Here is a 16,156-nt window from a genome sequence, read left to right as displayed (position 1 = left end):
CTCCCTTTATTAGAGTTCAGGGCGTGGCCTCCCTGTGCCTCCTTCCGAGGAGTCCCACAACCTTTCTCTGCTTGCTCCTGCTTGACTGCCTCCTGCGTCGGGCGTCCTTGAACAGGGCCAGCTGTGGGTCATCATCATCTGCACTGTCGGGCTCGCGCAGCTGAGTCTCCACCAAGTAAGAGGGGCCTGGCTGGGGGCTCTGCGAAGCCTCCAAGCCATCATCAGCAAGTTCGTCTTCAACACCCTCCTCCTCCCCCTCGTCTGAGTCATCCGAGACATCCGACCCGGCTGCCGGACCCACAGGCTGACCCTGAATCACAACACTTCCCGTGTTGGAGCATTCACCGCTTCTGGAGGCAGGTTGTTCCACTGGTTAATTGTTCTAACTATTAATGCATATTTTTATTATGAAGGGGGTCTTTCCACATCTTCTGCTTGAGTCCTTTTGGATCTCCAATTGCTTAAATACTGTATGTCCAGTATTTGACTAATACCAAAAATCTAGTAAATCTTAGAGCCTGAAGTACAGGTTCAGTGATCACTATGTCCAGCAAAAGAAGATAGCTTTGAGGATAATGTGTGTTTGGAGGGGATGTACTAAATCAGGGGTCTTCAAAGTTGGCCCTTTTATGACTTGTGGACTTCAACTCCCAGAATTCCTCAGCCAATGTGCCTAGCTGAGGAATTCTGGGAGTTGAAGTCCACAAGTCATAAAAGGGCCAAGTTTGAAGACCCCGGTACTACATCTCTAAATTGTTACTTTTGAAGGACCCTTTCAAATGCAGGGAACATTATTTGGACCCCATTCCCTGCCTTTAGAGAAAGAGTTGCAGATGATTCCTGTCCATGGGCTGTCAGGCTCCTGAACGGGAAATAACTCTATGTATGATTGACTTGCGGGGCGGTGTATTGTGCAATTAGCTCACATGGTATAACAAGATGGTGGGTTTGTTGTCACTGTGAATTGTGGGGGGGGGCACAAAGGGAGGCTCAGCCAATCTCAATGTATACATGGTTGTACTTTGACAATAAAGGTTCATTCATTTGTCCTGCTCTTGTCTTCTATGAAACTCAGTAGTTTTCTGATAGATATTTAGACGGTCTTCACCCGTTCAGCCCTTGTGTTTAGAAGTTCTGAAAGATTTGAATCATACTCTGGGGGCGTGTTCCTTTCTTTTTTATTGGAAGTAGAATTGCTCTTCAAATCTTGGGATGACATCCAAAAGAGCTCAAAAAACAGAAATGAATGGCTTGTTGGTTAGACTAGGAATAAAGGATTCCCTAATTGCCCAGCCAATGATGCCTCTGGAAAGATGCTACAGATCAATGGTGGGATTCAAATACCTGGACAACTGATTCTATTATGTGATGCAGGCCTGGGCCTCTGATGCTTAGAACAGACTTCTGGAAGTGGCAAAATGCACTTCCGGTGGGCTGTTCTAGGCCTGGGAGGCCTCCTCCAGGCCTCTGATGCCTGGAACAGACTTCTGGAAGTAGTATCCATGCACTTCTGGTGGGCAATCCTAGGCCTGGGAGGCCTAGACCGGACTTCCAGAAGCCAGCTGGTTCTCTGAATTCAGGTAAATTTAGCTACTGGTTCTCCTGAACCAGTGCAAACCGGCTAAATCTCACCACTGCTACAGATCCCATTAAATATATATGGGTTATTCAAATCCTACTACAAGCTGGAACTGTCAAGAATTCCAGCTTACTGAGAATGGGGAGAGGCTAATGTGCACTGCCCATTCACTCCAGCTCTTCTTACTAGCAGGATTAGAACTGCCAGAAAAATAAAACCAGGTCATGTGAAAGAAGCTTGTGTGCCCAAAGTAGTCTTTAACTTCTTCCTGAAGACTGTTCCCAAAATATTGCCACCATTTGTAGTGGGCAGAAGGAATGGCCTTGAGGGACAGGATGAAGATCCACTGGCAAGACAGTCACCAGGTAAAAGAAACTTGAGTTGGGGACAGAACTGTAATCTAAGAAAATAACTCAAAGCCTCTCCCTTGTTCTCATGAAGATAAAAGGAAGGAGGGGGGAAACACATTCAGGTGTGCAAAATTCTATTTCTCTAGCCTTGTAATAAAAGTAATATTGGCCTGATTGACTTTGGTTTCCTACTCTGGGTCCACCTTGAAGGGCTGACACCTTTTCAGTGTACCACGAAGCTTTAGCATGCCATCCTAGAAGTATGTATATCAAAGTCACACTTTAAATGTCCTAATTAACCCTTTAAACTCCTATATCAGTCTCCTCCTCTCACTGCATCTGATGAAGTGAGCTGCAGCTTACAAAAGCTTCTCCCTTTTAATAAAAAATTTGATTAAGAAAAGATGCTATTAAGCTCCTCCTGATTTGGAGCTAATAGACTAATACGACTCTCCTACTCCAATAACCAGCTGAAGGTGAAAGATTTCACGCAAATATAGATCAGCTTGTCTGTTCCAAAGGAGTTCACTAAATCTTCCTACTGTTGACCACAAAGTTCAAGTATCCAAAAACACCGTCAGGTTCATGGTTTACATTTTGCACAATTGTTTAACACATTGCCAGTTTCATTTTAAAGAAAAGATACAGTAGAGTCCAATATTTAAGGCTCTTTCAAACATTCCCTCCTAGCTATAAATGCAACCTAGGACTGAATTCTATAGAATAAAGGCGAAAGAATACAGAAGCAACCTCCTTCCCAGCAGTTGCAACTACCGGTAGCTATAAGATCCAAACTTGGTGACATGTAACCCTCTGACAAAGAAAGTTTCCTGGAGGAAAGCCACAGCTGCTAAATCAAGGTTAGGCAACCTACTCCTCTTCAGAAGCTCTGAAGTAGGGTTCTCTTGGTGGAAATGAAACTCCAAACAGAACGATGGAAAAGGGTCCCATATTATTAATGGCAATCCATTCTAACCTGACTTTCAAGGCAGCTTCTCCATTCTTGTGTCGTCATGACGTGGTCAAGATTACAATATGTACAATTCTCAGCCAATTTCACTGGAAAGCCTCAGGTAGAGAAAGGTTGTTCTAGGGCAGAGACTATAACCTTTTATGACCTGTAGACTTCAACTCCCAGAATTCTTGAGCCAGCATGGTTGCCTCAGAAATTTTGGGAGTTGAAGTCCACAAGTCATAAAGGGGCCGTAGTTCCCCACCTCTGTTCTACGGGCTTGGAGGCAAAATTTGGTTGGAAGATATGAGATAAGACAATCCCTTTGGAGCAGCAGATGTGCCCCTTCTCTTTCTCTTGTTCCTTCAGTGGTAATAAATTATCACCTTTTCTGGGTCTCTATTCATTTAATAATAAATCACGTCATTAATTATAGCCACCAAACATTTGAGAATCACATCGTAAAGGCAAGTAGACCTGGCTTTATACAGGATTCTTCACCCCTGAATCTCTTATTGTACATTTGCTACAAATGAGTTTATATCCAAGGCAGAACATCAGTGCGGACCATTTCTTCCATCCCTAAACTGGCTGTGCTTGTTTGCTTTCGCAAATCACGCTACTTCGCCTCTTTATTTTGGAGGTGCTTTTGATCCTCAACCTTCCAGCCTGGCTTTGAAACGTACGTTAGACTAATTATGTAGAAAAGTAAAGCGGGGCAAAACAGCCTTTGTTGCATGGCAATCTTCTCTTTCTGTCCTGCTATGGCATTAACCGGCCAATTGCTTGATGTACGAGGACTGCAGAGACAGGAGTTCTTGAAGAGCAGCTGCAACCGAACGGTGCTCGGGACAGGAGAATTTGGCCCTTGCTGGTGAAATCCTCTTTTCTTCATGGGCCAGAATTGCCTCAGTGACGCTCAATGACGCATTCCCTTCTTTGTTCTCAGGCAGATCTCAGATAAACCTCCCCTATCAGCTGAAAACATCACTTTTTAAATAATAGTTTCAGGCTGCTGGTCTTAGCCTTCAGCCCACAGTAAGAAAATAACTGGTTGATTTCCAAATGAAGAACATTAAAAGCCCAATGGAGATGGAAAGATAGACTGGTACTCTCTTGAGTTCATTTGGACTGTAGCCTGGAGACATGCAGAAGTGGGAGATGGCACATAAAATAGGAGATTGCCCTCTGGTTAGCAATAAAAGTCCTCTTAACATGTCCCCTGCCGCCTGCGCCCCAATCCCTCTGCTCTAATTGCTGATCTCAATTCTGGTATCTCCCCCCCCCCACCGTCCCCCACTGTCTAGTTTCCTGAGCTTCCAGGGCAGGCCACCTAGATCCCAGGGAATAATTTTTTCTAGAGCAGGGAGCATTGGCATGCTTCCTTAGTTGGCATGAAAAGCTCCGATGGGGACTACAAACACAAGCTCATTCCAGTCTCGAAATCGGCCTGTAAGTTGTGCGGGGGTGGTGGTGGTGGGGGGTAGCTGAAGCAACTTAATGTGCCTGCACCAGGATCTGATGCACTCAAGCAGTGCAACCAAAGGCATACATTAACCTGGGACAGAATGTACTGCTTGAATAACTGAGCAACCTGGGAACACAAAAAAGCTATAAACAGGTGGGAAAGCTAAGCAAGTTTCTGACTGAACCCAGCTTGGGTGACAGACTGCTGGTGAGCCCTGCCTTTGTGTGCAGAGATCCTTGGAGGCTAAGGAGGACATTCTGGAAAAAAAGAAGCGCAAACCGGTGAGCAAATCATGAAATAGGCACAGCGTCATCCCATACCTGCAGATCCAGGCTGGTAAAGGAGACCTGGATTCAGCTATTTCTCGGCCTCGTAGTTCTCTTGATGTAATCCTAGCCCAGTGGTGGGATTCAGCCGGTTCGCACCATTTTGGCAGAACCGGTTAGCTAATTTTTTGGATGCCCAGGCCCAGAATGGGCTTCCGGAAGTGGCATCCACACAGAGAACCGGTTGTTCGCCTATTTGAATCCCACCACTGTCCCAGCCCATTAAGGAACACCAAGCACTGCTGTTGTAAAATCATTCAAGATAATCTGTACCTAGTGTTCTCCAGATTCATGGGACAACAATGCCCATCTGTCGCGTTGGGGAGGATAAGAATCTAGATAAACACAACTCAAAGGCTCCAAATTGGGAAAGACCACTTTAAAACCTCCTAGAAACATCCACCCAAACCAAGTATCAGCATTATCATTTAACCAGCAAATATTTGGGGGAGGAGGTCTGTGTGTGGCAGGGTGAGCCCTGGCAGGCTGCAAAGGGAATCCATTTTTCCCCCAGACCATTTCCTTTCAATTTCAGCAGTGTTCTTACAACCAGCAATGAGCCATCTGAAATGTAGTGACAAAACATGTCGATAAAGCACGGTTTATCGATGATGCCGTTGCACCGGGGATCTTTTTTCTTTTCTTTTTTTTAACATATAGTCCTAAATATTTTTTAATTTTTTTTTTATGTTTGATGTTTGATGCTCCCAAAGTCATTCAACAACTCTAAGCAAATATAGTAGGGTCACTTCAAGGGACAACTTGCAAGTATGTTTTTAGGCCTGGATGATTACAGAAAAGTAGGAAAAAATGGCACTGAGCCGTTGCACAGGACAAGTAGCAAGGTAGTTTTTAATGGGTAAAAGTGATCAGGGTTACAAAAATGTCTTCTAGGAGAAGTAAGGTTGTCATCTATGTCCCTTCATCTTCTAAAGGATTATGGGGAGAGTGCAAAGTTATCAAAGACTCATTAAGGAGAATGAATACATCCTTTTCAGAAATCCTCTTTAGATTTTGTCATGTATGATATATATATATATATGTATACACACACACACACACACACACACACACACAAACATATATATATATATATATATATATATATATATATATATATATATATATATATATATATATATATATATATGAAACTGCCATATGGTGCTCTCCTTCTATAATGCCCACTCAATACGCCACTCACAAAATAATGGGATAATAACTACCATATTTTTACGTGTATAAGAGGCTATTTTTTTCCTGCAAACACCCTCTTTAAAAATCAGGTGTGTCTGATACACAGAAAAATAATGGTAGCCTCCGCAGCCCAGGGCATGCCTGTCTGGGTTGCCATGCCGCCTGGTGCATGGCAACCCAGACAGGCACTATCAGGATGGGGGAGGGGGCAAGATCTTCTGCTGGCGGAACTTGTGGATTTGCTGACTCAGCTGTTTGGCGCTCTGCCGAACAGCTGATTGGTGCAGAAAGTGTCTTATACACGGGTGTGTCTTATAGACGGAAAAATACGGTCTGTGCTCAAATCAATGATGGTTCTCGATTTGCCAACTGCTTTGTCATCTTCTGGGCTCTGATAAGCCCCTGAAAAGATCTCCTCTGCACTACCACCAATGTCCCAAGTGGGGTAGAGCAAGGACAAGTGGAAGACGTGATATAGCAGAAACACACGTGCAAGTAAAGCAAAGGGTGGTTCTATCAGTGATTGGGACCAGAGCATAACCCAGCTCCAACATTGTCCTTGGTTAAGCAAGACCACAAAGATCATTTTATGAGGCTCACTTTTCTCTTCCCTTTTGGCTAGCCTGAAATTAGGGCTGAAACAAAACTATGCAAAATAACTGATCATTAAAAAAAAGATAACCTCAACTAGAAACTGCAAAACTAAATGGGATAGGCCAGATAAAATTATTTCAGCTGGTGTCCCTCAACTGTCTAGCCAAAATGAAGGCCTCTAAAGAGTAACACCAAGAAGCGTCAGTAAATAAAATTTTACTCTTGGGAAAACTTTTCCAATCATTGGAAAAGTATCCGAGAACTAGATATAATCTGCTAAATCTCTGTGGGAGCAGATATGAGTGGAAACAACACTATACAGAGTAGGATTGTGCCGGAATTCTGAACTTTGGAACAATTCACATCATACAAAATGAACTTCAACATAGATTTTCTGTAGTTTTTACAACCTGCTCACTTTGAATATAGCAAACCTAAGTTTCTGACTGTTTCCTTTCTTCATTTGTTTAGCTCTAAGTTAAAAGCAATAGTATTTCTTTTTTTTCCTCCTCAGTGCTCTTCCCGCTACTGCTACACTAATTTCAATATACATATTGAAAGCAGTTATGGAAGCAAGGGAAAACCTAGCATATATACCAGCTTACCCTAAGAGCATGTGTATATAAATATACACATACGTGTACGCATGCACACACATACATACACACAGGCTGCAGAGGGAGCTGAAATAGACCAGTGGGTGAGCAAATGCTCACTTGACGCAATGAAGCTTGCTAAAGGGCAGAGAGATTACTTCTCTTTCCTCTCTCCTTTCTTGCTTGTTGTGTTATTATAAATCTCTCTCTTTCTCTCACTCTAAATATATTTCTGTTTTATCAGACACAGGCTCTAGAGGCTCAGCCAAGCTCAGTCTCGACTGCTTCCAAAGATCTGCAGGAGAAAAGAAAATATGTAGATGATGTCCAGGTATATGTTGAGGGCTCCAAAGACGTATTCCTCTGGGCTCATGGCATAAGAACGGTTCCCCATCAGGAGCTGGGTATCAAAGGCCAGGAACTAAGGAGCAAACACAGACAGTGATTAAAATGTAATCTTTTGGTGTCCAAGGTGTTGGATAGAGAAAAGGGTAAGGTTGTTGGTTCCCCAGTCTGTACCCCCAAATCCCACAATTTAATTAAGAAGAAAAGAGCTGGCAGATTGTATGGAAAAAAATGTGTGCAAAGCCTATAGCCCTAGGCATGGATGATCCCAGATACCTCTTGGAAGCGCAGCTAGATTCATATACATGACTATTCAGCATCTCCTACCCAGTTCTGCTCTTTGCTATGGAAGTTCCCTTGGACTGGATTATAAAGTGAGGATTTTCTCCAGCCCCAGGCCAGCTGGAATTCCAGTGCATTCAGTGACAGAGCGAGAACATAAAAAAGGAACCGATAGATGGGTCCTGCTCTTCCTACCCTTGTTGAGCTAGGCTTAGTTTTACTGTGGTTTGTCAAACAAGCCATAGGGGCTAGGTTCACACAGTATCCTAAATCAAAAATAAACCATACACTATGCTTGATGCATATTTATTGGCAGGACAGAATTTAAATATCAATTTTTTTTAAAAAAATGGGTAGGCTATTCACTAGATTTAGATCCCAACCTTTTTTAGGGGGGTCCCACCTGGAGACTTCTTCTGTTCTTCTACTTTTCCTTACAATAAGCTTATGAGGTAGAAGGTATGAAAGTCTCTTTTTCCCCCCCAGTAATTTGCAGAAGTGGCATAAAGGTGACTGAAGAGCATTCATCTGGGCTAGATTAAAATTCAAACTAGAAATGAATCTGCGGGCTACATTTTTCACATTACTGTCACATCCATATAAGATTCATGAAACGGCACTTCTAGTCCGACAACTACAAATGAAGTGGTATTAAGCATATCAAACTTAGATGATTTAAATTTCAGACATCTGCTTTTCCCACTGAGCCCTCCTTTTTTTTTTTTTTTTTTAGTTTTGGTCCCTTTAAGTCAGCTTTGACTCCTGGCAACTGCCAGGCCGCATTCCTGAGGTTTTTTGGGCAAGATTTTAGGAGTGGTTTGCCTTTACCTGCCTGCTAGAGCCGAGAGAGGGACTGGCCCAAAGTCATTTTTGTGCCTAAGTAGGATTAGAAGGTGGAACTAGAATTCCCAGTCTCCCATTTTCCAACCTGGTGCCTTAACCACAATACCAAACTGCTGCAAAAACATGGCCTGGCAATTTTTATGCTGTTTCTCCATTGTTGCTGCTTCATCCCAGTTGATATATGAGGTAGTCGTAAATCCAAACTGTATTTTAGCATCATTCCAATACTAACCCAGGGGAGCCTCAAGCTAATTTTCTATTATTATTGTTGTTGTTGTTGTTGTTGTTGTTATTATTATTATTATTATTATTATTATTATTATTATTATTATTATTATTATTATTATTATTCGTGCAGTCAGCCAGATGTTCAGACTGGATTTGGCATTTCTGTCTATCTATTGAGTCGTTACCAAGGACTTGGGATAGACAGATGTGGATGTTTTCTAGTATTACAAATATCGTTGCAGGATGGAAGCTGTTCCCAGTAAAGCTGCCTTTTGCAATTGACTGATGGCAAATTTGTCAATGCCAGTGGTGTCCAAGTGGTGTTCCAGTTGTTTTGGGATTGCACCCAAGACACCTATTACTATTGGTACTACCCTTGCTTGCCTTTGCCATAATCATTCTACTTCTATCATAGGTCTTTGTATTTTGTTATCTTCTCCAGCACTTTTTCTTTTATTCTGCTGTCTCCAGGCACTGCCACGTCCACTAGCCAAACTTTTTTGTCTTTCTTATTGACAATTGTTAAATCTGGGGTGTTATGTGGCAGGTGCCTGTCTGTTTGAATTCTAAAGTCCCAGACCAATTTAACTTTTTCATTTTCTATGGCTTTCTCTATTTTATGGTCCCACCAGTTCTTGCTTGCAGGCAAATGATATTTCTTGTAGATCTTCCAATGCACCATTGTTGCTACTTTGTCATGCCACTGCTTGTAGTCAGTCTGTGCAATCTTCTTGCAGCAGCTTACCAGGTAGTCCACTGTTTCTTCAGCTTCTTTGCACAGACGGCACTTACTGTCTGTTGCTGTCTTCTCAATTTTGGTTTGTATGCATTTATCCTAAAGGCTTGGTCTTGTGCAGCCAGAATTAGTCCCTCAGTCTCTTTCTTCAACCTTCCTGCTCTTAACCATTGACGCATCTTGTCATTATCTGCTTTCCCAGATATTTTTTTTAATGTACTGGCCATGTAGTGCTTTGTCTTCCCATACCTCCATTCTGTTCTTCATTTGGTCTTTCTTGTAGGCCAGTTTGGTTTCTCCAGTAGTCAGTAAGCCTTCCTAATATACTAACTTTAGTGCATCTTCATCATTGTCCTTCAGATATTCTTCCAAAGTCATTTTTTCTTCTTCAACCATCTGATGTACTTGCAGCATTCCACATCCACCTATTTGCCATGGTAGGTAGAGTCTGTCAATGTCACTGCATGGATGAAGGGCATGATTCATTGTCATTATTTTTCTGGTCTTCCTATCCATTGCTTTTAGTTATGCTTGGGTCCAGTCCACTATTCCAGCTGTATATCTAATGACTGGAATTGCCCAGGTGTTGATTGCCTTTATGGTATTTTCTCTATTGAGTTCGGACTTTAAGATCTTCTTCACTCTCTTGATGTATTCACCTCTAATCTTTTCCTTGACTTCAGTGTGCTTAATACTGTCAATACTGTCCATTAAAATATCTTGGTTATATACTGTATACGGACTATGTTGAGTAACGATTACATTTCAGATGGAGTTTCTCCATACAGCTTCAGATCATCCATGTAAAGGAGATGGGATAGTCTGGCAGATGTTTTTGATGTTTGATAGCCATGGCCTGAGTTATTCAGTATTGTTGACAGAGGAAACAGTGCAATGACAAATTGCAGTGGTGATAGTGGATCTCCTTGAAATATTCCTCTCTTGATAGTAACCTCTCCCAGGCTCCCACCATTGACCTGCAACTGTGTCTTCCATTGTGCCATCGATCTTTGCACAAACTTCCTGATATTTCTAGGCACTTGATTATCCAGTCATGTGGCAGAGAGTCAAATGCCTTTTTGTAGTCAATCCAAGCTACGTTCAGGTTGGTCTTCCTTCTCTTGCAGTTTTCCAAGATCATTTTGTCAATTGTTTTCAATTAGATGTTGTACTGCATCAGCTACCACACCAGTTAGCAATTTGAAAGTTGTTGGTAAACAGGCATTTGGCCTGTAATTCCCTGGTGCTGCCCCTTTTGATGGATCTTTCATTATCAGGTAGGTTTTCTCAGTTGTTACCTACTCTTCAATTTCATCCTCTTGTAGTATATTGTTGAACTGCTTGGCAATGAGTGGGTATAGACCAGTTAGATATTTCAAGCAAAAACCATGCAATTCATCTTTACCTTAAGCTGACTAATTCTTGATCTTCCTTGCTCTTTTCTCTACCATTTCGGCTGTTATTGCTAGTTCTTTCATTTCAACTTCTTTTTTATTCGCAGCCGAATCTTTTAACCAAGCTGCATCCTTGTTGTATTTCTTTGTATTATCCCATATCTGCACCCAGAACTGCACTGTTTCTTCCTTGTCAGGTACTGACTGATTCACTGCAGTTTCTCCATTGATGGATTGGTAGAAACATTTGTGATTGGATTGAAATAGGAGGTTCTGCCTATAATTTGCAATTCGAGCTTCGTATCTGCTGATCTTCTTGACTATAGCTGTTATTTGCTGCTTTATTTCCAGTGCTTCCTTGATCTTTTTTCTTTCTAAATGGTATTTCTTGATTAGGTATTCTTTGGTCTTCTTGTTCTTCAGCTTCTTTTTTTTTCATCTGTTCTAGCTTGCTTGCATCTGATCTCAATTTGCTGATCTTATTTTCCAGTCTAATCTTCCATTTTGGTGGTGCATTTTGGGTGGGTTTTTTTCTTCTTCTTGATTTTGCATCCCAGGTATTCAGTTATAACTGCAGCTGTGCTCTACATTAGTTGGTTTGTTTCTTGAAGTGAGTTGGTGCTTATACTTGATATTGCAGTATTTGCATCTTTTAATGCTTGTGCTGGCTGTTTCTTTGGAACAAGCTTCAATGCAGGCAGCCTTTTTCTGACTTTTTGTGCTGTTCTAGATGCTCAGTTATTTTTTGTTTCAATTCTTTTATTTCTTTAGTTACAGGGCTTTGTTCTTCCTGAGGCAGAGGTGTTTGGTTTCCAAATGAAAACAATTGTACGTATATCTTTGCTGGATTCCCCTACTGCCAACTCCACCTGATTTGCCTCTACATTCTTAGTTACTTCTGGCAAGGGTTTGATTTCTTTGCCCTGGGTAAACCTTTGCAATTCTTCTAATTCTACTTCTGTGAATACAGTACTTTATTTCATATTGTAAATTGTTCTGTTATTTGTGATTCTGGATGTTGTTCTTTCCAGAAGTGGTGCATTCATTTCTAATATCTTCTTCTTGTAATAACATATCATTATTTCTTTGTTTTCAATCACTGTATATTTGTAAACACCTTTTCTTCCAGTTGTTCTGCAGCTGCTGGCCCTGGTTGCTCAGGCAACAGTCCTAAGCCCTGTAGCCTATTTTTCACCAGCTATCCAGGAACTTCAATATCTACCATGGACCTTGTTAACTCGGGCGACATCCAAGCCAGTATGGCTTTCTGAAATTTACATCTCATCATATTTTTTAATGGAAAGACACCCTTTGTCTAACTCCACTGATAAGACCTTTCCAGTATGGTTGAACCTCTGGCATACCTCTCATCTTCCTCAGAGCACACAAGCCCCATAACCATGTCAAGGTAGTGCCTCACTGGGTTTGTTGTTGTTGTTGTTGTTGTTGTTGTTGTTGTTGTTGTTGTTATTATTATTATTATTATTATTATTATTATTATTATTATTATTATAATTATTATCCACCCCATTTCCTTTGCTTTGTGACTGTTTCCTAAAAGCCTCATTAAAGAAAGTTGGCAGGACCTCACCATTCATATTTCTGATTCAGTGCCATGAGCAATCCTGGGTTATCAAAGGTGCAAAGGTGACATGATCAGAAAGCAAGAATAACAGCCTTTCTTTGTTTGAAATTGGAAGTGGTAAGCTGGTTTATTCCAGTATTGTTAACAAGATTACAGGAATAGGCCGGATAACCTTGTTGGCTTAAGGCACCGGCCCATTTAGTTCATATGTGTATATCTCTCCTTTCATTGAGTATTTACGTAAGAATCATATTCAAAGATAAATGGAAACCGAGGGAGGGTTGCAGCGAAAAAAAAAACCCTTTTGCTAGCTCAGAGAAGTTTGCAGAGAAATCCACAGAAAGGTTTTCCGGGAACCCTGACAAAAAGAGAGAAATGTTCAAGTACACAGAGGGCATATATCTCAAATAACGAGGTTCATTCCCACCAGATGGATTACTGAATGAAGAAACAGGGCTGCCAACTGTGGAGCTGAAAACACTGCTGACCAGAGGACTCAATCTGTCCTTAAATGGTACATGAATAAGGATCTGACGTGAGACCAGCCTACAACATTTTCACTACCCCACTGCCTTTTTCTTTGTTCTTTGCCTATGTCGCATCTCTCTGCACGGCAGAGCCCAGAAAAGGGAAAAGGGAAAAGTCTATACAGCCAGCCTTCTCCTTTGAATGTACTTGTTTTCCATCCTTTTAATACAAGTATGTGGCCTAGAAGCTTCTAGAATGTGCCTTTAAAAAGTTGATGGCTTTATTGAGACCACTCATTCATTCATTCATTCATTCATTTATCCACTGGACAATAGTTCACAGTTCTGGTTGTTTTGCATTGGTGCAGAAATCCAAACAATAAAACATGACTAGGAGAGGAGATTGACTTTTTATGGGGAGAAAAATCAGGCTGAACATACTTTCCATCCACAGATTCATATTTTGGGATCAACTTGCTGGAAACTGACCACTGACACCGTATACTTTCCACAGTCCCCTTATGTCTATGGCACATTGTAGCCCATATTGTTTTAGCTTTCCTTGGTCTGCATGTTTCTAGATCTTTTACTCTGCTTTAGATTCTTAAACTGAAGAACGGCATTGTCCAAGGACTTCATCTTCCATTTGAAGGCGGTTAAGGAACGATGCTTGTCCATGAGGTAAATATTTTACCTAAATTCTATAAGTTGATTGTAATATCATAAAAGGGGCATACAGATCTCACTACTTGGTGTGTGTGTGAAAGCCCTAACAAGCAGGCATATACATAGAATGAAGGCTACTGCTAAGCTTGTAAGCCGCCCTGAGTCTTCGGAGAAGGGCGGGATATAAATGTAATAAAAATAAAAAAAATAAAAAAATAAAAAATAAACCCAAACTGGGGCAGCTTTCAGCCTTACGTCCCAAAGGTGCTTTTTTTTTCAAAAGGCAATTGGACTTGCTTTGTTTAAGTTGCTGACTTAAAGGACTGAAGAACTGAAGAAGCTTCTTGGATCAGAAGAGAAACATCTTCAAGGAGAAAAAGAAAGAAAGGCCAGTTGCCTTTTGAAAAAGCACCTTTGGGACAATCATGACCTGGATGACTGAGAATCTCCATAAACCTTCAGCTCTAGGGATATAGAAGGTCCCTAAGCCACATTTTTCAAGCTGTCAGAGCCTCTCTGAAAGCATCACCAGATTAATTTCCCATCACTTTGAAGAGGTAACATGTACATTAAAATAGGCTTCGCAGTGTTTAAAAAAAATTACTTGGCAACCCACCCAAAACAGAACCTCCCGGTCTATGTGCATGATGTAATTCCATCCACTTTGTATCATCACCAGGGCTTTTTTTCCTCATAGAATGCTCAGAACGGAATTCCGGCAACTTTTTTGGATGGAACCTTGTAGGGTAGGCAAGGCGGGTTGTATGACATATGTGAGTTCCGGCACCTTTTTCTTTTACAAAAAAAGCACTGATCATCACCAAGCCCACTTTCAGCCTTTACTGGCCCTCCCCACCCCCTCTGCAAAATTACATACGACCCCTATCCACTGAAAAGACACTACTTGAACCTAGGCAAGACAAGCAATGCTGACTTACCATGGTAAATACAATTGCACCCAAAACAGCATAAATGGCCTGGAGCCATGGTACCTACAGAGAAAGAGAGAGAGCTAATAAGACAGAATTTATATAACCTATACGAAGACAGAAACATCCAAACGTCTGCTGAAAGAAGGAAGGAAGGTTTAGTTCAGGGGTAGGCAACCCTGGCTCTTTTATGACCTGTGGACTTCCACTCCCAGAATTCCTGAGCCAGCCATGCTGAGGGGAAAAGGAGAGGTTTCCATGCTGAGCCATGCTGGCTCAGGAATTCTGGGAGTGGAAGTCCATGAGTCATAAAAGAGCCAAGGTTGCCTACCCCTGGTTTAGTTGATTCGCAAAACTGTTTGTATCCAAAATAGAAATGTTTCTCAAAGAAGGAAAAGAACCAAATGAGCATAATGATAGATAACCTTGTGGGTGGAAAATATAGGGCAGCAGATTCTAACTACCCCTAAGGTGCTCCCTAAGATAGGAGTCCTTCGTTTGTGGCCCTGGAGGCTTCTTCTTGAAATAGTTGCAAAGCTGTCCTTTACCAGCACAACTACAGGATGCTGTAGTTCATCCTGCACTGGATATTCTGAAGTTAACAGGGGTTTGAGGCCTTGATGGGACATTTATCTTTCTAGTCATTCAGTTATACTGCCTCTTGCAGGAAATTGGGACCTCATTATGGATTTGTGTGCCTGCAAAATTCCAGTTGGTGGCCTTCTCATTCAAGCTACTCTAAGGCTACATCTTTCAGTATCTAGTCTCTACTATTTCTGTCCCTATATATCTTTCTGTGAGCACATATGTGTAATTAAGGAGCTTCTCATATAGTCAGACTAATTAAAAAGCACCCTTAAATTTACTTTGGGCCTGATTAATTCAAACATGTAAGCAATATTTTTTTCCCATTTTTGCTTCTGTTAATATTTAAGATGAATGTATGACTGGAATGTTATACATTTTTACATAGCTGATAACATCTCATTTGTACATTATCGGGCCTCGTGTGGATGACGGAAGCATACATTCCCCTCAATCAGATTTTGAATAGTTATCGCTTTTTAGAACTACCATGTTCAAATCCGTGTGTGTGTGTGTTTGTTGGTTTGTGTGTGTGTGTGTGTGTGTGTGTGTGTGTGTGTGTTGTGGAAACCTTTTGTTGTTTTCTATAGGGATAGTAAAAAGATCACACGTGAAGCTTCTGTCAGTTTGTTACATTGGTTAACAACAATTGTAAACAGGGGAATCACAGGAGTTAAGCTCCTTCACATAAAGAATATTTGTAGCAAGATTTATTTAAAGTCAAAGACCAAATCAAAATGGGACTTGCTACCTTGTCTTCAAGTAGAAATCACATTAAGGAAGAGGACAACTTTCTCTGGGTCAAGCTAGTTGACTTGCATCCTGTCTGTTTCTCAACCTCCATTCTTGAATGCATTGAAGCATACAATTCATCATCTTGTGATCGATTGGAACTAGCTTCAGATCATGATCTGCTCTAATCTGCAGACTTGCCCAAAGTTACAGTTGTGATCAGGAAAGGTGATGGGAAAGTCTTTTAACCCAAGAACATGCTGAAAGCCATTTGGGGAAGACGGACCATGAAATGCAACTCT

At 41.4% G+C, this 16,156-nt stretch overlaps 1 protein-coding gene across 2 annotated transcripts in view; it reads right to left on the bottom strand.

The window, feature by feature from the left end:
- Positions 1-7,322: 7,322 nt before the first annotated feature.
- FAIM2 (Fas apoptotic inhibitory molecule 2) overlaps positions 7,323-16,156 on the bottom strand; it is a 97,654-nt gene continuing 88,820 nt past the window's right edge. For both annotated transcript variants that reach the window (XM_083352475.1, XM_083352476.1), the window contains 2 exons: positions 14,547-14,600; positions 7,323-7,483 (listed from right to left, as the gene is read on the bottom strand). In XM_083352475.1, coding sequence (XP_083208601.1) covers positions 7,334-7,483; positions 14,547-14,600 — 204 coding nt within the window. In that variant the 3' untranslated portion in view covers positions 7,323-7,333. The remainder of the gene's footprint in view (positions 7,484-14,546; positions 14,601-16,156) is intronic.

This window comes from Vipera ursinii (assembly GCF_947247035.1).
Source record: "Vipera ursinii genome assembly, chromosome: 2".
Lineage (NCBI taxonomy): Eukaryota > Metazoa > Chordata > Lepidosauria > Squamata > Viperidae > Vipera > Vipera ursinii.
The sequence above is the reverse complement of the archived record's forward strand: the minus strand, read 5'-3'. Positions and strand labels throughout refer to the sequence as shown.